We start from the raw sequence: 21,837 nt of genomic DNA, 5'->3' as shown, positions 1-21,837 counted from the left end.
GCAGGACAGACTCGGGCATCAAAACCCTTTTCTGTACCAGAGAGCCTCAGAACTGTTCCCCTGTTAAAGCCAAGAGTTTGCCTTAAGATAACCCGTCTCCCCGCCATGAGTGACCACTTGCCAAATGGCTTACCATTTGAATCTGTAGCCCAATCTCCTCCTCTATTCTTAGACCCAAATATGTTCGGCTTTTCCTTAAAGATTTAGCTGAAACTAGCAGAAGAATAAGGGCAACTATTCATGTTTTGCATTTGGGATAAAGGCTAGGGAGAGTTGGTTAATTGTCGTTTGGAAGGCAAGATAGTTTTTGCGATAAGAGTCCAGGCACCAAAGCTTTTGGCCTAAGAACCTGGCTGGAAACCAGCCCTGGGCAGACTTCAGTTCTGCCTGTTCTTCTGTGCATTTTCTAGAACCCACAGCCCACTGAGGGCAAACAGATGGTATTGGGTGGCAACAGGACAGGTGTGCTGAAGATTAAGGTACAAGTGTGGAGGTGAACAGGTGAGGGAGGAAGGCCTTTTGTTGCCCTTGTAAAAAACATTTGGAGTCTGAAATTCTTGGAATCTGCTGTGATTTACTGAGAATTGAACCAGCATCTTTCCAAGCTCCCTTTAGCCACCTATGGCCTTTGTCAAGCACAACCAGACCAGATTGAAAGTTCACTCAGTTACAGATATAATTTCAAACAGTATTAGAGAGCAAGGAATACCAAAGTCATGCTGAAGAACCTCTGCACCTGCCCTTAAGCAGCATATTTAAAAAACTTTTCTGGCCATCTGGAGATCATTCTCAGTTGGCTCAATTGGAGAACCCTGGAAATATTGCCTAAGGATATTTTAGCAGGTTCCAAACCATCTAGACTAACCCGTCCACAGAAGAAAGGCATAATCCAGACCTTGATCTTTGTCAATCTGCTTAAGAGCATCCCTGGCCAAAAGTAAACGTCCAGGAGAGGTAGCTGGATTCTCTCTTAGGACCCTCAAAAGATCTGGCCTTGCTCCGATTGCTTCACTTCACAGTCATACCACACACCCCCAATAAATAGAATAAATAGAACACCAATAGCCATTGGTTTGTTTTCAGCAGGCCGAAGTCCAACAAAATTCTCCTTTGGGACTTCAGGCATCTTCGTTAGAGCACAACCTGTCCAGCAGAAGTGCAGAGGTGGCAGAGGGGCAGATAGCAAGTTCACTCTGGCATCAGCAGTTCCAGCTCCTCATCACTGAGACAATTGGTGGCAACTATGTGGTTGAGCTGCTGCATATACCGTTCAAGGTCCTGCATGAAGTGGGGGATTCGCGCCTTCCCCAGCACCCCGTATTTCTTCAGGTGGTCCACATCTTCATAAGAGACCTGAACGGAGGACAGTTGCATGTTAGCTCATTGACTTGATTGAGATCTCTCTGGGATACAAGACCAACAATCACAATAGCCTGCATTCTGTACCTGGCTACCTCGCCAGTGGAAAGAGCAGGGCCAGGCACTGGTGGAAAGAGCAGAGCCAGACACTGGTCATTGCCCAACCCAGCCATGGGACTCTCCCAAAGCCTTTCGCTGGAGGAAAGTGCCTACGCCTATAAACCTAGGTACGATGCCTTCCATTCGCACTGACTTTGGCTTCAAACCTGGTAACCCGTGTGATCCATACAGCTGCTAAAGTTAGGGGGACTTTCTGAGCAGTTTGTTAATAGCAATAGCAATAGCAGTTAAACTTATATACCGCTTCATAGGGCTTTCAGCCCTCTCTAAGCAGTTTACAGAGTCAGCATATTGCCCCCCCCAGTCTGGGTCCTCATTTTACCCAACTCGGAAGGATAGAAACCCTGAGCCGGTGAGATTTGAACCGCTGAACTGCAGCTAACAGTCAGCTGCAGTACTGCACTCTAACCACTGAGCCACCTCGGCTCTATAGTAGGGTCCCCTGCAAATACTGTTGTCCAAGGTGTGAATGATGAATGAGTGATGAAAACAGTCGCTGGGTCTGTTAGAGAAATATTTCTCACAGAATGTTAATCGTTCCTCAATTGGTGCGAACATCACTTAAGTCCAAGCTTGCACTAGGCAACGTAGTTTTGAGGGGGAAAGTGGCCCCTTTCCTCTCAAAAGCAAAGGTCTCAGCAACTGGGAAATGGGAGATCCAAGACTTCCCCTGGCCGGCCCTTCTGCCTGGCCCACCGTCTGTCTCCCAGGAAAGCAAGTGGCCTCCACCTACCTTCCCTAGTGCAGCCAGCAACCGGAAATCAATTGTTCGTCGATGCCGAAGGATCTGGAGGATTCCTTCCAGGTACACCTGGTCTTTGCTGAAGCAGCCTGCAAACCAAGGAGAACCAGCCAATCCTGTGTGTGTGACCCAACCCCCTGCTTTTAGTTCAGAGCCCCCGGCCACCTTGCTTGGCACCACAGACATCCCGCCAAGGGATCCTGTGCCTGCGGCCTCTGGGAAAAGTCACGGAGGAATACTTTTGGACTCGGAAGGAGGTTGGGAGGGAAGACATCTGCTTGCTCTCTGACAGGCCGCTTCTTTCTGCCTCCAGGCTTTTGAAAACTTGTGAGGGGAGGAGAAAGTTGGCCTTGAGGGGTGGGCTGCTGCTGAAACCCCCCAAGCCCCCTACATGCCAATTAGGTTTCTAAAAAGCCTCCACAGGGACAAATACTTTAAAAGCCCAGGGGCTCTAGGGACTGTGGCAAGGAGGATCAGAAATTGGGATGGTGACGGTCACACAGGCCTTTCCCCCCTGAGGGCAGGCAGGCAGGCAGGCAGGCGCTTCCCTGCATTCTCTTCCAGGGACCAAGTGGTTAGAAAGGTAGAAGAGAAGGCACAGGGTAGGTCAGCTGCCCTTGGCGGTCAGGAGGCCCAGAAAGATTAAAGGGTGGCCGTATTGCACCCCCCTACCTGGCAATGAGGTGTTGGCCTGGCCTCGCTTGGCTCGCACGCAGTACTCCCAACGCACTCCGGCATCCTGCACGTAGCGCCCCAAGTCCCAGAAGAGTTCGCAGAAGGACATGTGCCCAGCCTGGCAGACGGTGTAATAGAGGAGGGCGGCCCTCCAGAGAAAAGGCTGCTTGCGGAAGAGGACGCTGTGCAGGCTGGCCAGCCCTTCCTCTGTGGGGTTGGCAGGCTTCAGGCTGTATCGCTTGCGGCCTTCTGAGCTATGCCAGGGCTGGGAGGCATTGTTGACTCCACGGATGTAGTGGGTGCCTAGGAAAGAGGATGCATCTCACTATAATCTCGTTTTGAAAACTGGCTTTGCTTCTATTGAACATCCCTTCATTTTGTTAGGCTGGGGAGGGGCGCTCCTTCAAATAACCTGACCACAAGCCGTGTGGGGCCTTGAAGGTAATAACCAGCATCTTGAATTGCACCCAGAATCAAATCAATAGCCAACATAGGTAAAGCTAAAGGTTCCCCACGCACATTTGTGTTAGTTGTTCCCAACTCTAGGGGGCAGTGATCATCTCCGTTTCAAAGCCGAAGAGCCAGTGCTGTCTGAAGACCTCTCCATGGTCATGTGGCCGGCATGACTAAACGCCAAGGGTGCATGAAATGCTGATACCTTCCCACCAAAGGTGGTTCCTATTTTTCTACTTGCATTTTTACATGCTTTTGGGCTGCTAGGTTGGAATTCTTTTATCAATAATTAAAAAGCAATTTGGGAACTTGCCATGGCCAATCTGATGACAGGCCAAATAAGGACAAATTCATGAGATGAAGGGAATTTGCTTAACTGATTTTGAGGGCAAAATGCTGTTATATGCAAACCCTAGCATTTTTTTCAATGTTTATCAACTCTGTAGCTCAGTGACTGCTAACCTTTTTGCCATCGCATGCCAAAAGCAGGGGGAACACAGGGGGGTTGTGCCCAGGTATACCCACACCCATAATTCTATGCATCTGACACCCCCTCACGCATGCCTCTGCGACCCCCACCCTCCCCCCGCTTTTGGTGCATGATGGATCCGTTATTCACCCTCCCCAGGCTCAAGGCTTTCTAGGAGCCTGGAGAGGGCAAAAACACACCACCCCCAAGAAGCCCTCCGGAGGCTTCCCTGAAGTCTCCAGAGGGCGAAAAACAGCCCAACATGCAAACTAGAAGTTTGGGAACGGACTTCTGGGTTGCCCGTAGGACTGTTTTTTGCCCTTCAGAGGGTGAAGAATGGCCCAACGCGCAAACCGGAAGTCTGTTAAGGGAAGCCTCCAGAAGGCGAAAAATGGCCAAAAATGATGGCCAAAGTCAGCTGTGCACTGGTCCTGACAGGGCAGGTGGCCATAAGTTGAGGACTATCACTGTATTGCCAAAAACTCCCTATAAAATATAAACCGCACTTGGAGTATTTTATAGTGGATAAACCAGTTCCTAGTTGGATCAAACCTCAAGTTGTGGTTTTGCTTTCTTTGGAGTTTCTTTAAATCTGAAGCTCCAACCAATTCAGGAAAAGAAGAAAACCTCTAGGTCTCTTCTCATCTCACTAAGGCCAACATGTTTTATGAATTTCCAAATGATCTAAGCTCACTTTGAAGGCAGCTGTCAAAGAGGGAGAGATCTTTCAGGGCTGACCTATCTCATGGCGCAGCATGCCCTCCAGCCAGTTCTGACGCGCTCCAGAGAGGTTGATGGCTAAAGTTGGGCGGCTGTTTTCCACCATCATGACTGCCTGGGAAAGGAGGTCTTCTGTGAGCTGAACCACCACCTGGAGAAAAGAAACAGAAGGAAGACAATGGAGACAGGGTATCTCAGGAGGGTTCCCTTCGGGATGGATATGGTTTGGTACACAAAGTTGCAAATACAATCGAGAAATGAAAAAAATGGAAAGCTTTATGTTTTTTATTTGGAATTGACAGAATTGGATGAAATACAGGAACAGAAGAGCAAATGATTAAAAAATTATATACTTATTTACTTCGTGTTAAGTTGGAAGAAGTAGTAGTAGTAGTACTACTACTACTACTACTGCTACTACTACTACTACTAAAAGAAACAATGATAGCATGGGCAAATATTTTTGGATATACAAAAGAACTTGAGAAGTGGCAGCAATTATGGGAAAGGAATTATAAATTAACAATGGCAACAGCATATAAAAATTTGTATAAAATGTTTTATAGATGGCATATGTCACCAGAAAGATTGGCAAAAATGTTTAAAGACAAATCAACCAAGTGTTGGAAGTGTCACCATACACCGGGATACTATTATCATATGTGGTGAACATGTGCAGAGACAAAAAAATATTGGGCAAAATTCGTATGTGGTTGGAAAGGATGATACAGCAGCATATTGATTTAAATCCGGAACTGTTTTTGTTGGGAATTTTACCAGAGAAATATAGTGAAGAAAATGTATATTTAGTTATTCATGTAATAACTGCAGCTAGAATTGTATTTGCACAAAATTGGAAAATGGAAAAAATTCCCTCAGGTAATTAGAAAAATATTAGATGGTGCAGAAATGAACAGATTAACATTGGCAATTAAAGAGAAGGAAGAATCAGAGTATTATAAGATATGGAGATATTTTTATCACTGGATAGAAAAAGAATCTAAACAAAAGGAAACAGAAAATTGAATAATTTGGAAAAGAACACAGGGGAGGAGTTGAATTAAAAGGCAATTGAAATGTAAATGTAAAGATAAGATAAAAATAGATTTAAAATGATGTAACAAAGACTGCACCCAGATGACACACGGTAAGATTAATGATGGAAGAGTGGTTATGGGGGGAAAAACTTTTTTGTGGGGGGAGGGCGGGGGAAAGATGGTTCCCTTTGGAGCAGAACCCTAGAACTCACCTCTCCAGAGCAGCCTTCCTTCTGCATATACTTCCTGGTGATGGACCAGATTTGGCATTTGGTAAGTAGCTTTCCACCATTGGAAGCCTCAAAGCTCTCATAAGTCCCATATTTTTGAAGGACAGCATTGATTATTCCAGTAGCCTGCAACAGATAGATGAAGTGGATATCACAAGCTCTAGGTTGTGCTCTGGTCTGGGTGGGACCAATGAAGGTTGCACTGAACATGCAGGTAGCTGATACGAAGACTGGATTCAGAAATCTCACTAGACCAGTGATGGCTAACTTTTTTTGGATTGCGTGGGAAAAGTGGGGGGAGCACAGGGGGGTGGTCATGCGTGGGAGCGCCATAATGCTATGTGCATGACTCCTCCCTGGTTTGGCCGTGCTTTTTTCACCCTCCCCAGGTTCCAGAGGCCGCCTAGGATTTCTAGTATCGTATCTTAAAATCAAATGGGCAAATACCGGCCACACCAGGCCCCATACCAGAAACTCCTTGGAAGCAATTCGGGTTGCAGTTGCTCAGCCTTACTACAGTGGCAAATTTGATGGTACAGAAATGCTGGTCTGGTGGCCCAGGATCCTTCCATTTATCCTATTCTTTTAACCTGCCATTTTTAAAATTCCTCTTTAGTAAGGGAGGAAACCGGTTTACTCAGTGTTCCTAAACTGGGGGTAATTGGGAGATATCCTGGGGCTAATAGTGCAATGTGTAAATGATTGTGAATTAAGGATTCAGTTTGGGGAGGGCTGCCACTACCAAGATGCTTGTGTAAAATAACCAGCTGTGCTGCTCTGCGCATCATGCCAAGACCTGGAAAAGAATGGGATCAAACAGTCAAGCCTTTGCCTTAAAGATTTTTCAAGTAGGAGGGCAACAGACGGCCTAGTGCCAGAACAGAAAGTCTGAGAATTTGGGAAATCAGCTCAACATCTTGGCATGAGCTGCAAAACAAAGTCCAGTGATGAGCAGACCCTGCGCTCCTCCCCCCACCGCTCTCCTTCCCTGGCAGGTCCTTCTTTCTGACCAGGCATGCAGGCGCACGGGAGGGCGGCCATGCTTGCCCCCGCTGCTCTGCTCCCAGCAGCAACTGGGGGGAAGTTTTATGGGGCCTGGCCAGGGGACTGGCACTGCTTCTCCTGGGGCACTGATCCTGGGCCCCCTCCCAAGGCTTTGGGAAGGACATGTGGGAAGGTACAAATGCTAAGGCAGGCTCTTTCCCGGGCATCCTCTCAGCAGGGATGGGGCAGGGAATCCTGCTGCCTGCAGGCGGATGGACCCTTTGGTCCCCTCCAATGGTCCTCATCCAGCCAAGGCAGCTTCTCTTTGATGGGCTCCCTTCGGGCAAGAGCCACACGAGGAGCTGGCCAGAGGGAAGGCTACCTGCACCAGGAACTGCCCAGAGGCCTCTCGGTATTTTTCCAGCACGGCTTCAGGGACGGACTCCCCGTATTCAAACTGAGGGTTATAGGAAAACGAAGACCGGAAGAATCGCTCTCGCTCTGCCTCCAGGTTGGCTGGCCGTAGGGCCACCAGTAAACAGGGGCTCCTCTTCCTGGCCCGGCATGCCCCCTCCTCGGCTCTGGCCCTGGGAAGGTGAGGGAGGGATGCGGCGCTTCGGATCCGGCTCCCCACCCAGTTCTTCTGGTTCACCAGGCAGCTGCTCTCGCTCCGGTGCATCCAGCTGCAAGGGCCCTGCAAGGCGAGGCAGGGACGCAGGGCAGGGGGGCCTCCCAAGCCCCGGAGGAGTTTCGGCTGCTTGGTCCTCTTTCCAGGCCCCGAAGAATCCGGCTCCGGAGGCGGAGGAGAGGACAGGAAGGGGCCCGGGTGCCCCCTGACACATGGAGGGCTCTCTTTCTTCTTCCCCCCTCTCCCGGGTTGTGGGTCCGCCTGGAAAAACCCCGGATGCAATGGCGGGTGATAGGCCGGAGAGTCAAGCACCATCTTGCGATCGTGTAGCCGCCGGAGGCCTCATGAAGGCAAGCCTGGGATTGGGAGAGTGCTGCAAACAGAGGGAAAAGGACCATCTTCAGATGGAGCTGAATTTAGTGGCTACATTCACACCTCACCAGGAACTCCAGCTGCATTAGATGCTTCCTCCCATTTTCTCAACAACACTCCTATGAGGTAGGCCAGGCTGAGACTGGTCCAAAATGTCTGTGCCCGAGGGGAGACGTCATCACTAGACTGGTTCCTGGGTTGGTTCCCCAGGAAGGGAGGGTTTCTGGAGGCCTCTGAGGAAGATGGGAGATGACAATCTGCTCCCCAGTCCACGGCCCCAACCTCACCTCAGTGCTTGCAGAAGAGATGTGCTGCAGAAAAGCCCCTGCCGGCCTGTGAGTCAGGGAAGGCCCAGTGCCAGGCTGCAGCTCCTCCCGTCCTGAAGACTGGGGCGCCCAGTGAAAAAGAGGAGCTGCTGGAAGGGTTCCCCTTGTGCCAGTCTGAAATTCTCCATCCCAGCCCTCCCAGCCGGAATGTGCACGGGGCTCAACTGCAATTTATATGCTTCTCCATTTCCGGAGATTTTGAGCACCTTGCAGTGCTACCACCAAAACCAGTTAGTGCCATTATGAATAGGTGGGTGTGATACATCCTTAAGGTGGTAAATACAGGGAGAGTCCTCACCAGCAGAAGGCAGCCCAGGTTTGATCCAGGAAAGGAGCAGGGGAGAGTGGCCTTAAGGGAGGCTAAGGGGGGAGTATTGAAGGTTCCCACACTCTGGACTCCAGCCAGATCCAGCCATTCTGGATGCAAACTGGGCTGCCAAACCCTTTTCTGCCACTAAAGGCTCGGTTTCACCTCTTCGCTGCCGAGTGCCCCGCTAGAGGAAAAGGCGTCATGCCGTGACATCCTCGGAGGCTTCTCCCCTCAAGCCAGGAGCGGAACCACCGTCTTGGGGGGGTCTCTGAACCGAACGCCCTGGTCCCAAACCCTTTCCCGGCCCTCCTCTCCTTCCGGGACTGCCCGTCCCGGGTGTCTCTGGGGAAGGCGAGAGGAGCTCCCGCCCAAGGCCCAAAGAGGGTCTACGTCCCCCCAGCACCTCGCCGCCCCAGCCAGGCCCCTCCCAGCCACGTGCCTCGGCCGCTGCGGAGGGAGCAGAGCGCTCCCGCCGGCCTCCTTTCCAGCCAGCCTTTCGCCGAAGCCCGCAGGGCGGAGGCCGAGCACTTGGACCTCCGCGCAGCAGCTTCGGCAGCCGCTCCCCGGGGGCGGAAGCCGCCGCCCGCCTCGCCCTCGGGCTCCAAGGGGGCAGCTGCAGGGTCTCGCCGGCACGGAGCGCCAAGGCCTGGGCTTCCCAAGGCAGCCCCACCAGCCCGCCCGCCCCTCGGACTCCTGCAGCGCCCCCCCCAACGCCCGAAAGCGCTCCGCTCGCTGCTCTGCGCCCGTCCCGGGTCCGGCGGGAAGCGGCGCCGCCCAGCACAGGCGAGGGGCTGAGCTCCAGCCTCACCCACCTGCCCCGCCGCCGCCTCGCTTCAGTCTCCGCGGGGGCTCCTGCCGGCCACGCCTCGCGCCGCAGAGGGTCTCGCCCGCTTGGCCAGCGCCGGGCCGGCCGCCCTCGCGCCGCCTCCCCCGCCCCCGGAGCATGCTCAGTCGCCGCGCCTCGCCGCCCCCGCAGCCCCGGCACGGAGTCCGCACGGGGGGGGGGGCAGCCGGCTGGGCCAAACTTCGGGGGGCGACGCTGCGGGCGGGCCGGCGATCGGGACTGACGGGCGGGGGGCGCTCGCTCGGTTCCCCCTGGAGGGAGCGCGGGAAGGAGAGCCGCAGCCATGCGGTTTCCCCCTCCGAAGTGGTGGCCGTGGTCGCATCCCGGCCTGAGCTGCGCTGTCCTGTCTCCGGCCCCGCGAATGGCCTCTGGCTGATGGCGCTCGAGGACGCCGGCGATGGTAACGGCGGGCCCTCCGTCTGGAAAACGGCCCGCGGGCTTCCCCGTGTATGAGCCGTCCCGTTGCCCCACCCCAGTCCCGTGTAGGGCCCGTGGACAGCAGCTCTCCCCCCCCCCCGAAAACGGAAACACCAGCTGAAAAACCTCGTCCGATTTCCTCTTAAGTTTTTTGGGTGGCAGGTTATACTTTGGAGTTTGTCTCTTTGCAAATAGCGCGATCCAAAATCTTTTACCTTCAAGGCAGGTCAGGCATTTTCTCCAATACTTGAAAGCTGGCGGGACCCGGCCTTCTGTGTAATCAATGTGTACCTGCATTATGCTTTGGTTCATTGGAAAAGATTGTTTGCACACTACTTGCAGTTTCCTTGTTTTTCAAAGCATGCATTTAGTTTCAGTGAGCCTATACCCTATCTTGTATTGACTTTGCATATACCTTTGCAAAAATTACTTCAATATTCTTTTGTCTAAGCAAGACACACTCAGCGCGTTGTGATCTAAATCAGGTACATATAAAGCTTAAACGATTTACTAATACAAGATATATATATAATGACCAGATCAGATCATTAGTATTTCTTATACAGTAATTAACATGCTCTGATGCTAAGGAGTTCTATCCCCCTCCCCACCTGAAAAGAACTCTGATCCAACTGCCAGTTGCCTTATATTAACACGCTCTGATGCTAAGGAGTTAGACATTCTACTCCCCCTCCCTACCTGAAAAGAACTCTGTTCCAACTGCCAATTCCATTACCTCAGTTCAAAATGGCAGACATTCCACCACTGAGTGAAGGAGTGGTCTGGGGCTCCTTACAGTACTAAATGTCAGTACTTCACCAAAATGTCTATGCCTTCCACCTATGGAAGTGCTTCCGGAGTCAAGGCAGTGGAAGCGATATTGATTAAGTTTCAATCACCAACCACCACTGAACCAACAGATTGGACCAGAGTGAACCAGATTTCTCCAGCATTGCCCAATCACATAATTTCGTCACAAAGCCCGGGTATCCAGCTAGCATATTCATATGCAGTTCCTTGCTTCTGTACAAAAGAATGATTACCATTCTGTTGATCAGGGATTTGATGATTGGCAAAAGGAAACGTACGTTGAGATGGCAAAATTAAAGTTCAGGCCTCTGGAGACCTTCGAGGTTATGGAAAGTTCCAAAGGAAACCACTAACCTGTGGGTTAGGCATGTGACCAAAACCACAGGAGGTGTGCTTGAGTATTTTTATAATTTATATATAATCTATATCAGGGGCGTCAAATTCTATTTCATTGAGGGCCGCATCAAGACTGTGTTTGACCTGGGTAGGGGCAGGGGTGTGTGTGCCAGGGTGAGCGTGGCCAGATCGTCGTGCTTCATGTTAGGGGCATCTGTGGTAGCCCGAGCACTTTGCCAGCGAAAACAGGCTCCCAAGCTCCATTTCGGCTGCAATTGCCTCCTGCAACTTTCTGCCAGTGGAAGTGGAGCTTGGGAGGGGCGCACATAGCCCTCCCAAGCTCCATTTTTGCTGGAAGAGGCACTGCGGGCCAGTCCTTCTCTGTTTCCAGGGAGGCCCCGTGGGCCAGGTCTAAGCACCCTGCGGGCCAAATCTGGGCCTTCAGTTTGACACCCCTGCTCTATACCTTATCTGTTGTGTGTCAGCTTCCTAACTAAGTGAAAGCAAAGAAATGTATAAATATCTGCCTTATTCGGTATTCCTCTGCCTTTAGGGAGGAGAACGCACCAAGCGTCCTCTGGGGTTTCTCAAGTCTCAATTTTTCATCAGATTTTAAAAGGTGACTTGGAGTAGTGGGCTTACACTGTATGTCTTTCTTCTGTCTCTTTCTGCTCTGGAGGGCTAAAGACAAGGTAAGGCAATCATTTTTTTTTCCAACTTGTAGTGTGTGCTTGGGGCAAGGGTGAAATTCAGCAGGTTCTGGAGAACCGGTAGCAGAAATGTTGAGTAGTTCGGAGAACCAGCAAATGCCACCTCTGACTGGCCCCAGAGTGGGGAGGGAATGGGGATTTTGCAGTATCCTTCCCCTGCCACGCCCACCAAGCCACGTCCACAGAACCAGTAGTAAAAAAAAATTGAATTTCACCACTGGCTTGGGGTATGTGAATGGGTGTTTGTCTCCCCTGAGCTCATCACCCACAGTTGACCAGGTCTGGGCAGAATGGTTGACTTTAGCTACACTTAACCCTCCACTCGCTTCATGGTTGGAACTGGAGGTGTGTCAGCATTGACTTCATTTAGTAATCAGGAAAGAAACCACTGGACTCCATTTGGACTGAAATCAAGTGTACTTTTACTAATTATAAATGAACAGTTGCAAAGCAAAGCTGAGTCTGGTTAATTAGGCGCGAAAGCGGACAATATCAAGTACAATTCAATCCCCTCCCCTTGGCACCCCTATACATAGTCCAATTATAATGCACCCAACTGTCAGGTGGGAGATAACTTCAAAAAGTATCATCAGTATGGAATGCCGGACAGTTGGCCTTGGCGGGAAACTCCCTTCTTCCGCATGCGCAGTAAGGTGGTCAGATCAGCGACTAGAAACTTCCTCCAGCACATAATGATTCCCCTCCCAGATACCATGCCCCCCCTCCCCGTTTCAATGACAGCCGAAGCAGCAGCAAAGCAGAGGCTGACATCCGGCCCTCCTCCAGAAAAGGGTGGTCAGACCTGCAGAAACGAAAAAACACAAACAAACAGACCGACAACAAGACACGAAAAAGGGAAAGGGGGAGGGAAGAAAAACAAGAAAAGGGAAAATTAGGAGAATGTCCAAAATCAGGGCTTGTCAGGATAAGCAGAGTAGAACTTGCGGAGCAGACGAGGCGCTCGAACATGGGACCCATCAACCCATTCAGTGTGAGAAGGTGGGAAATGCTTCCAAGCCACCAGGTACTGGATACAGTTCCGGCGCTTACGAGAGTCTAAAATCTCACAGACCTTGAAATGTTGCTCACCCTCAACCAAAAGCGGAGCGGGCGGAGGAGGGAGAGGCGGCCTCAACAACGAAGTGCAGAAAGGCTTCAGGAGGTTAACATGGAAAACAGGATAAACTCGGTTGAGGTGCTTAGGCAGTTGGAGCCGGACAGAAACAGGGTTGATGATTTTGACAACGGGAAACGGGCCAATATATTTGGGGCCCAATTTTTTCGACTGTTGGGGTGTTTGAAGAAATCTAGTGGACAAATACACCTGATCACCAACCTTGTACTCATAAGGCTGTCCGTTTTTTGTCAGCCTGTTTCTTATGAGCACAGTGCGCAGCATCTGGAGTCCGGAGAGCTAAAGGCCAATGCGCCGAAGGTGGTCACTGCACTCGGACAGCGACGATACTTGGGGCTGTTCACGGGGAACCTCAGGAATGGGCACAAAGTCCTGGCCAAACACCACACGGAAAGGGGTGAAACCAGTGCTGCTATGCACGGAATTGTTGTAAGCCACCTCCACGTGCGGCAACAAATCTACCCAATCATCTTGCTGGTAGTTGATGAAATAACGTAAATATTGTTCTAGTACAGAATTAGTCATCTCACAAGCCCCATTAGTCTGAGGGTGGTGGGCGGAGCTTAATCCCTGGACGGAGCCTTCCAGAAAACGGAGGTGAACTGCACACCTCTGTCCGATATGATGCGGTCGGGCACCCCATGTAAGCGGTAAATATGGGAGATGAACATCTTAGCAAGAGACTTAGCAGAAGGAATCTTGGAGCAAGGGATGAAATGGACCTGTTTAGAGAACAAGTCGGTAACAACCCAGATAACAGTGTGTCCCTGACTCTCAGGAAGTTCGACAATGAAATCCATAGAGATCTTCCAAGGAGCCACTGGGCGAACTACTGTCTGGAGCAACCCCTGTGGCTTTCCTGGCGGGTATTTAGCAGCAGCACAAACGGGACAACTGGCAACATATATTTCGATGTCCTTTTTCAAAGAGGGCCACCAAAATTGTCGCTTGACGAGGTGGAGCATCTTGACGAACCCAAAGTGCCCCGCCATTCGGGAATCATGAGCCCGTTGAAGAACAATGAGTCTAAGAGACGCAGGAACGTATAGTTTCGACCCAATCCAAGGCAATTCATCTCTCATAGTGCACTCACTCACATGCTGGCGGAACCAATTATCATCAACCAGGGCTCTCTTCAGGTTGGAAAGAAAGTCCTGAGACATCTCTACCTTAGAACGCTCTTGATTCCTAGTAACAACAGGAGCAGCGAGGCTCGCCGCGGGAATGACAGGCTGGACAACACTGAGCTTCAAGCAGTTGTATTGAGGAAGTCTGGATAAAGCATTAGCCATAAAAAAATTTCCCCCTGGAATGTATTTCAGGGTAAAATTAAATCTATTGAAATGCTGAGCCCAGCACATCTGTTTAGGAGAAAGTTTTCTGGGTGTTCTCAAAGCTTTCAAATTCTTATGGTCAGTCCACACCTCGAAAGGGTGTTTGGCGCCTTTTAGAAAATGGCGCCATGTGGCCAAAGCCCAGCGAACAGCAAACGCTTCTTTCTCTCAAATGGCCCAACGTCTTTCCGTGTCGGTAAGTTTGCGAGAGGTGTATGCGCAGGGTTGTAAATTACTTGACTATTAGCTTGAAGCAACACAGCCCCCACAGCCACGTCACTGGCGTCAGCTTGAACCACAAAAGGTGCGTCCATGTCCGGGTGTTTGAGGACTGGTTCCTCTGCAAAAAGGCGCTTTAACTTCTCGAAGGCAGCTTGACATTCCATGATCCAATCCAGCGGCTTGCTAAGCTTGGGTTTCGCCCCACCTTTAGACTTCAGAAGGTTAGTTATGGGAAGAGCTATCTTAGCAAAAGAGGGGATGAACTGGCGATAGAAATTAGCAAAACCCAAAAATTTTTGCAATTGCCTGCGTGTACGAGGGGCCTCCCACTCGGTGACTGCTTTTACCTTAGCGGGGTCCATTTCAACACCCTTGTGGGAGATGCGATAGCCCAGGTAGTCAACCTTCTCCTGATGGAATTCACACTTGGACAATTTGGCATAAAGTTCAGCTGCCCGAAGTTTCTTCAGCACAGTACGAACCAGCTTCACGTGTTCTTCACGTGTTTCCGTGTAAATAAGGATATCATCTAAATATACAATAACGCCCTTGTAAAGATGGTCATGTAAAATGCATGAAGACCGCTGGCGCCCCCTGTAGGCCAAACGGCATCACACGAAATTGGAAACAGCCAAGCGGACAGTTGAAAGCAGTTTTCCATTCGTCCCCCTCTTTAATTCTGACTCTATAATATGCCTCCCTTAAGTCCAACTTAGTGAAGATGCAGCCCTTCCCCAATTGGGCCAGCATGTCCTTCATCAGTGGCAATGGGTAGAGGTTCTGAGATGATATCGCGTTCAGGTTTTTGAAATTCACACATAATCTCAGGGAGCCATCTTTCTTCTCTCTGAATAGCACAGGAGCCGCTACCTTGGGTCTCGCCGGTTCAATGAACCCCCTCTCCAAGTTCTTATCAATGAATTTTCTCATTTCCTCCATTTACCTAGGGGACTTTGAATATATTTGGGGCTTTGGAAGCTTCACCCCAGGTAAAATATCAATGGTGCAATCAGTGGCCCTGTTGGGGGGGGGGTAATTTATCAGAAGATTTTTCACTAAAAAAAACCCTGAGATCCCAATACTCCTTTGGAATTCTTTCTTCCCCTTCGATTCTCTCCTGCCCCCTGGCTGCCAATGTGGGGCTAGTAGCGGCAGAATCTGGAGTCTCAACCTTCCGTTCAGGGGGTATGTTTGTGCAAATTCGTAACCAACCCTTTCTCCAGTTAATGTGAGGGTTCCATCTACAAAGCCAGGGGAGTCCCAAAATAAGGGGCCAGTACATCCCAGGTGCCACAACAAAAGTTATTAACTCCCGATGGGTCCCCATTTTCATCTCTATGGGCTCAGTAGAAAAATGAGCAGGGCCGCCTCCCGCAATAGAACCATCAATTTGGCAAAAAATAAAAGGGGTTTTCAAAGTCCTCAATTTTAAGCCTAGTTTCTCCACCATTTCAGGGCTTATCATGCAGCGGGAACAACCTGAATCAAGGAGAGCTAAAAGTTTCTCAGTTGCGCCAGAAGATGGCACTCTCATCTCAATTGGGATAAGCATGGGGCCCGTTTTGGAACTTACCCAGCGATGAGACTCTTCCTCATCTGATTCGTCAGACGAGCTGGGGCTCACGCCTCCCTCCTCCTCCGGCTGGAAGTGCTGGGGAACATTCTCAGCAGCGAATGCATCCTCCCTTCTCTTGCCTGGAGTCTTCACTGCTTTTCCCTCTCTCCGGGGGGGGGGCGGTCTGAGCCAATTTTACGCGGCAATTTGCAGCACGATGGCGTTCCTTCCCACAGCGGAAACAAGTGAAAGGCTTGGCTTTGCCTGCGAAATCTCCTCTGCCCTCACTCCTGGGGCGGGGGGGGGTGGGACTGCTGGGGGGGATTTCTCCACATCTCCCTCTTTCATGCATTGAAGCCTGGCTAAATCCAATTCCACGTCTGCAGCGTACTCATACCAAACGGTTACACGACGGGGAAGGCGTCTGTTTATGCACTGTTGGTATATTTTTTCATTCAACCCCTCAGCAAACTGATCCAGCAAAGCCTCTTCCGACCACCTCCTCATATAAGCTGACAACTCCTGAAATTCTTGGACATAATCTGGCACAGTTTTGTTTCCCTGCTTCAGAGCCATAAATTTCAGGCGCCCGTGTCTTTCGGTCAAAGGGTCATCAAACCTCCTTCTCATGGCTGCCATAAATTCATTAAAATTCCTCAGGAGAGGGGAATTGCATTTGTGTAGGCCGCCCATCCATTAGGCTGCCTTCTTCTCTAAGGCCATCAACACCATCCTCACTTTCATTTCATCTGTCTCTAAATCAGGTCTATAGATTTCCATATAATTCCAGACCTGAATTATAAACAAGCCAAGACTTTTGGGATCTCCATCATATTTTACGGTTAAGGGAGGGACTTTCGCCATTCGGCGTCGCCTGGGGGGGGCCCCCTGCTCTTTGAACGACTCTAGCTGGAGGGGGGGAGGCTGGTTCTGGGTTTTCTTGTGCACAACCCCCCTTGGCCCCTTCACTCTCCCTTAAACTATGCATTGAGTACCTTTGTTCAAATTCCTCTGTCGGCTCCCTTTCCACTGCTCTCTCACAGTTTCTGCGTTCAGTCCATGCTTCTTCGAGAAGTCTCATGGCGTGGGAAAGCTTGTAATCTTCTTCTCCAGTGTCACCCCAATCAGCTGATTTTTTTCTTTGGCCTCCTTCTCGTAACTCCAGCATCCAATTCTTCAGGCTCCTCTTTTTGTCCCACACCCCAAGTCCATCTGGGACGAACGGCAGGTTCTTCCACTCTTAGTTCGGCCAGCCTTTCGGTTAAAGATGGTCCCGCTGCTGCCCCCTCCTCTTCCTCCTGGTCACTTACATGCAAAGACATTTCTTCTTATGAGGGCACCTCCCTCGGTAGTTTTTAGCTCTGGCATGGGTGCGAAAGGAGACTCAGCTTAATGTCAGCATTGACTTCATTTAGTAATCAGGAAAGAAACCACTGGACTCCATTTGGACTGAAATCAAGTGTACTTTTACTAATTATAAATGAACAGTTGCAAAGCAATGCTGAGTCTGGTTAATCCTCGCCTTTCGTAAAGCGACTAAGACCTGGCATTTCAATGACAGCCGAAGCAGCAGCAAAGCAGAGGCTGACAAGGTGTTTAAAAAGCAAGGGAGGCCCACCCTGTACTCTTGTGCTCCAAGGGATTGTGAGTGGTTGATGTTTGTATGTTCCCTTATAAATCTCCTGCTGTTGAGCAGGCCTAGGCGTGAAACTGATCTCAGTCGCTCGTAACCCCACTAGGCATTCACCCTGTTGACCGGGGTGTTTATACTGCTGGGGAAATCGGTGGATCTCTTGTGGCCCAAGAGGCTGTGGAAGAGGTGTGACTGAGACATGTGGGCTCGGCCCAAGGAAGATCTAGAGTCAAGGTAAGTCAGACTAAAACATGTGCCCTCGGCCCTTTTGAGTATGTCATAAGGAAGTTTGATAAGCTCAAAACCCAGCGGAATATGAAAATTGAAACTTTGGTTAAATGCAGGCATCTAGTAGTGACTGTTGCCATACAACTTCCTGACACCCATCCCAGGTGGTCTATTAACAGTTATAAGACAGACCAGATTATGAATGCTTGAAAGAATCTCAGGACCCAGTTGGTACTGCTTTATAAGCCACCATTCCTAAAGAGACAAAAGGTTTATGATGTTTATGAGATTATGTGGAGTTTTGAATGAATTGGTCATAAAATGTGCTCTGAACTTCATCTAAGTCACAACAATAGAAAAACACAGTCTGCTGAAAATAATACTACACAAACATTAGATGTTGCCATGGTTTAATTGCACATAACATGTAAACATTCACAGTGCAGGAAGGAAAAAGTATGTGAACGCTTGGACTTAATAACTGGTTGACCCTCCTTTGGCAGCAATAACCTCAACCAAACGTTTCTTGTAGTTGCAGATCAGATCTGCACAACGATCTGGAATAATTGTGGACCACTCCTCTTCACAAAACTGTTTCAGTGTAGCGATATTCTTGGGATGTCTCGTGTGAATCGCTCTCTTAAGGTCATGCCACAGCATTTCAATCGGGTTGAGGTCAAGACTCTGACTGGGCCACTCCAGAGGGCGTATTCTGTGCTGTTGAAGCCATTTTTGTGTTGACTTACTTGTATGCTTTGGGTCATTGTCCTGTTGCATCACCCATCCCCTGTGGAGCTTCAGTTGGCAGACAGATGGTCGTACATTTTCCTGCAAAATGTCTTGATAAACTCTGGAATTCATTTTCCCATCAATGACAACAATCCGTCCAGGCCCTGAGGCAGCAAAGCAGCCCCAAACCATGATGCTCACTCCGCCATGTTTTACAGTGGGGATGAGGTTTTGATGTTGGTGTGCTGTCCCTTTTTTTCTCCACACATAGTATTGTGTGTTTTTCCCAAATAACTCAATTTTGGTTTCATCTGTCCACAGTATATTTTGCCAGTAGTGCTGTGGAACATCCAGGTGCTCTTTTGCAAACTTCAAACGTGCTGCAATATATATTTTTTTTGGACAACAATGGCTTCCTCCGTGGTGTCCTCCCATGTACTCCATTCTTGTTTAATGTTTTCCTTATTGTAGATGTGTCAACAAAAATGTTAGCATGTGCCAGAGATTTCTATAGGTCTTTAGCTGACACTCTAGGATTCTTCTTTACTTCATGAAGCATTCTGCACTGTGCTCTTGCAGTCATTTTTACAGGACGACCACACCTAGGGAGAGTAGCAAGAGTGCTAAACTTTCTCCATTTGTAGACAGTCTGTCTTACCATGGACACATGAACATCAAGGCTTTTGGAGATACTTTTGTAACCCTTTCCAGCTTCATGCAAGTCAACAATTCTTGATCGTAGGTCTTCTGAGAGCTCTTTTCTGCGAGGCATGGTTCACATCAGACAGTGCTTCTTGAAACCAGTAAACCCACAACAGGTGTGTGTTTTTAAAGGGCAGAACAGCTGTCACCAACACATCCAATATCATCACACTGATTGGAGTCAAGGTTGGCTCACTCCTGGCTCCAATTAGCTCTTGGAGACGTCATTAGGCTAGGGGCTCACATACTTTTTCCTCCCTGCACTGTGAATGTTTACATGTTATCTGCAATTAAACCATGGCAACATCTAATGTTTGTGTGCTATTATTTTCAGCAGACTGTGTTTGTCTATTGTTGTGATTTAGATGAAGTTCAGAGCACATTTTATGACCAATTCATGCAAAACTCCATATAATCCCAAGGGGTTCACATACTTTTTCTTGCAACTGTAGGTCCTCATCTCATTTGATCTACCCTTATTGATTGTAAAGACACCTTTTCCTGTGTCCCCTCGGCTCTTGCGAGTCGACCACTTTTTGCTTTTCAGTGGCAGCATTAGGCAGCTTTGCTGGAGGGCCCAAGACCCCAAGACTTTCAAAATAGTCCTCCTATCTTTGGAAATGTGTTGGTCACTGGTGGCCAGTTGATGATACCTCTGCAGTTCTATTGCAATACGTAGATGTCTTGCTCTTGGCCGCCCCTTCTGAGGATAATTGTCTTTTGAATTCTGCTTTTTTATTATAGCCGCTGGGGCTATAAGGCTTCTCGTGCTAAGGCACAGCTTTTTCCTCAGGAGGTCAGGGATTTAGGTTATATTCTATCTCAGGATACTAGGAAGCTCTCATAGGAGCAGATCCAAGCTCTCTGTCTTCTGAAACCACCTAAAACTAAACACCAGCTACAAAGCTGCTGGGAGATAGCCAGGTTTTGCTGCATTTGGATACCCAATTTCACTTTGACGGCAAAGCCCTTCTATCAAACTACAAAAGACTCTGATGTGGTCCCTTTTGAGCGGACAAAAGACTGCCAGATGCTGTTTGATAGTATTAAAACCTCTTTAAATGCAAGCTCTGCCCTTGGGATTCCTAATGTCACAAAGAGCAAGGGGCAGGAGTGGGATTCAGCCGGTTTGGACCGGTTTGGATGAACCGGTAATTCCGGTGAGTATTTTGGTCCCTCCCACCAGCCCCTGCGCTTTCTTGTCCTATATATGCGTGTTTTTTAGCTCAGCTGATTCATGTAGCACAGCGGATTGCTTCGTGTCAGCTGTTTTACTCACAGGCGCTGACATAGAAGGTACATTTCAAAGCTTTAAAAGGTGGTTATTTTTGAATGCTGCACACACACGTGAAGCGCGCACTCACCGAACCGGTTGTTAAACCGTTTGCATCCCACCACTGGCAAAGGGGGGTAGCAGCTGGCATTCTAAGCCAGACTCTTACAAGCTGGGAATGCCCGGTAGCATATTTCTCCAAACAACCTGACCTCATTGCTCAAGGATGACCGGCGTGACTTTGTGCCACTGCAGCCGTCACCCTTTTATTAGACACTACCGAGCAATTGACCTTTGGTGTCACCGTTGTAGAGGAGACTCCTTGTTCCATCCAGGAATTACTTGAGTCGAAGGGGGTCATTGGCTTACAGCCAGTCACCTGGAGAGATCAGATTGTCCTTCTCGACAATCCGCATGTGCATTTAAAACATGGCAGATCCTCTCCGGCCACCTTTTCTCCCCAACTGGAACAAGAAGTTATTGTTCATGACTGTGTCCAAACCATTGCTCAGGTGTTTTCCGGCTGTCTGGATCCACCTGAGGATGCGGATAGGGACCTGTCTACAGATGGCAGCAGCTTCATGTACCAAGGAGAAAGGCTGGCTGGGTATGCTGTGATCACTTTGGACCAAGTATTGAAAGCAGCAGCCCTCCCTGCAGGAACCTCAGCCCAAAAGGCTGAGTCGTGGCCTTGACAAGAGACTTTGAGTTATCACAGTTGTTAATATTTGCACAGATAGTAAATTTGCTTTGGGTCCCCTACATGTACATGGTGCCTTGTGGAAGGAGCTTGGGCTGCTGGACATCCAAGGTACCCCTGTTAAATATGGACCTGAAATATTGAGATTATTGGATGCTGTTTTGCTTCCTAGCAAGGTAGTTATTATGCATGTAGGAGCCCACGGTAAGGATGACAGTAAACATGGCCAGGGCAATGTCACCAAGTCTGATGCCTCAGGTCCCCTTTCCCCTTGGTATGTCTGTGCACTCCTTCCTTCTCACCTGCCTGCTGGCTCCTTCGTATGCCTCGCAGGAGAGGCCCAAGGCATGTAATATGGGTGTTGTTTATCAGGGGAATTGGTTGGAAAAGGATGGGAAAAGGCTTCTCCCAGGACATGAGGGAATTATTATATACAAGTAAACATGGGGGTTCCAAGGCTGTAGCCAAATCTCTTCTAAAGGACTGTATTTGACCAGAGATCTTTGATAAGGCTCTTAAGTGTGTTGGTCAGGCAATGGGTTGTTTGTCCAAGAAACAATCCAGCAAATCTATGCTCCTGCCAATTGATTTTGGGAAGTTGGTTTTACTGAATTGCTGAGGAAACAGGCTTTCCATACTTGCTGGTTTTGGTGGGTGCTTTCTCTGGGTGAGCCCTTCCCTTGCCACACCAAGGCACGTGACGTGGTCAAGGCCCTTTTGAAGGAAAACATTCCACGTTTCCCCCTTCCCTATCAAGGAATTGATGGGTGATGGTGGAGATAAA

General features: G+C 49.4%; 1 protein-coding gene across 2 annotated transcripts; it reads right to left on the bottom strand.

The window, feature by feature from the left end:
• Positions 1-554: 554 nt before the first annotated feature.
• KIAA0895L (KIAA0895 like) lies at positions 555-9,383 on the bottom strand. Of its 2 annotated transcripts, none has more exons than XM_032230861.1 (7): positions 9,238-9,383; positions 7,172-7,790; positions 5,788-5,931; positions 4,557-4,689; positions 2,894-3,199; positions 2,213-2,310; positions 555-1,353 (listed from the first exon to the last, which is right to left on the bottom strand). In XM_032230861.1, the coding sequence occupies exons 2-7, from the start codon at positions 7,730-7,732 to the stop codon at positions 1,189-1,191; spliced, it is 1,407 nt and encodes a 468-aa protein (XP_032086752.1). In that variant the 5' UTR covers positions 7,733-7,790; positions 9,238-9,383; the 3' UTR covers positions 555-1,188. The 2 variants fall into 2 exon arrangements, with proteins under 2 accessions (XP_032086752.1, XP_032086753.1); XM_032230862.1 differs by lacking the exon at positions 9,238-9,383 and adding an exon at positions 8,865-9,192.
• Positions 9,384-21,837: the final 12,454 nt, after the last annotated feature.

This window comes from Thamnophis elegans, chromosome 14 (genome assembly GCF_009769535.1).
Source record: "Thamnophis elegans isolate rThaEle1 chromosome 14, rThaEle1.pri, whole genome shotgun sequence".
Classification (NCBI taxonomy): Eukaryota; Metazoa; Chordata; class Lepidosauria; order Squamata; family Colubridae; genus Thamnophis; species Thamnophis elegans.
The sequence above is the reverse complement of the archived record's forward strand: the minus strand, read 5'-3'. Positions and strand labels throughout refer to the sequence as shown.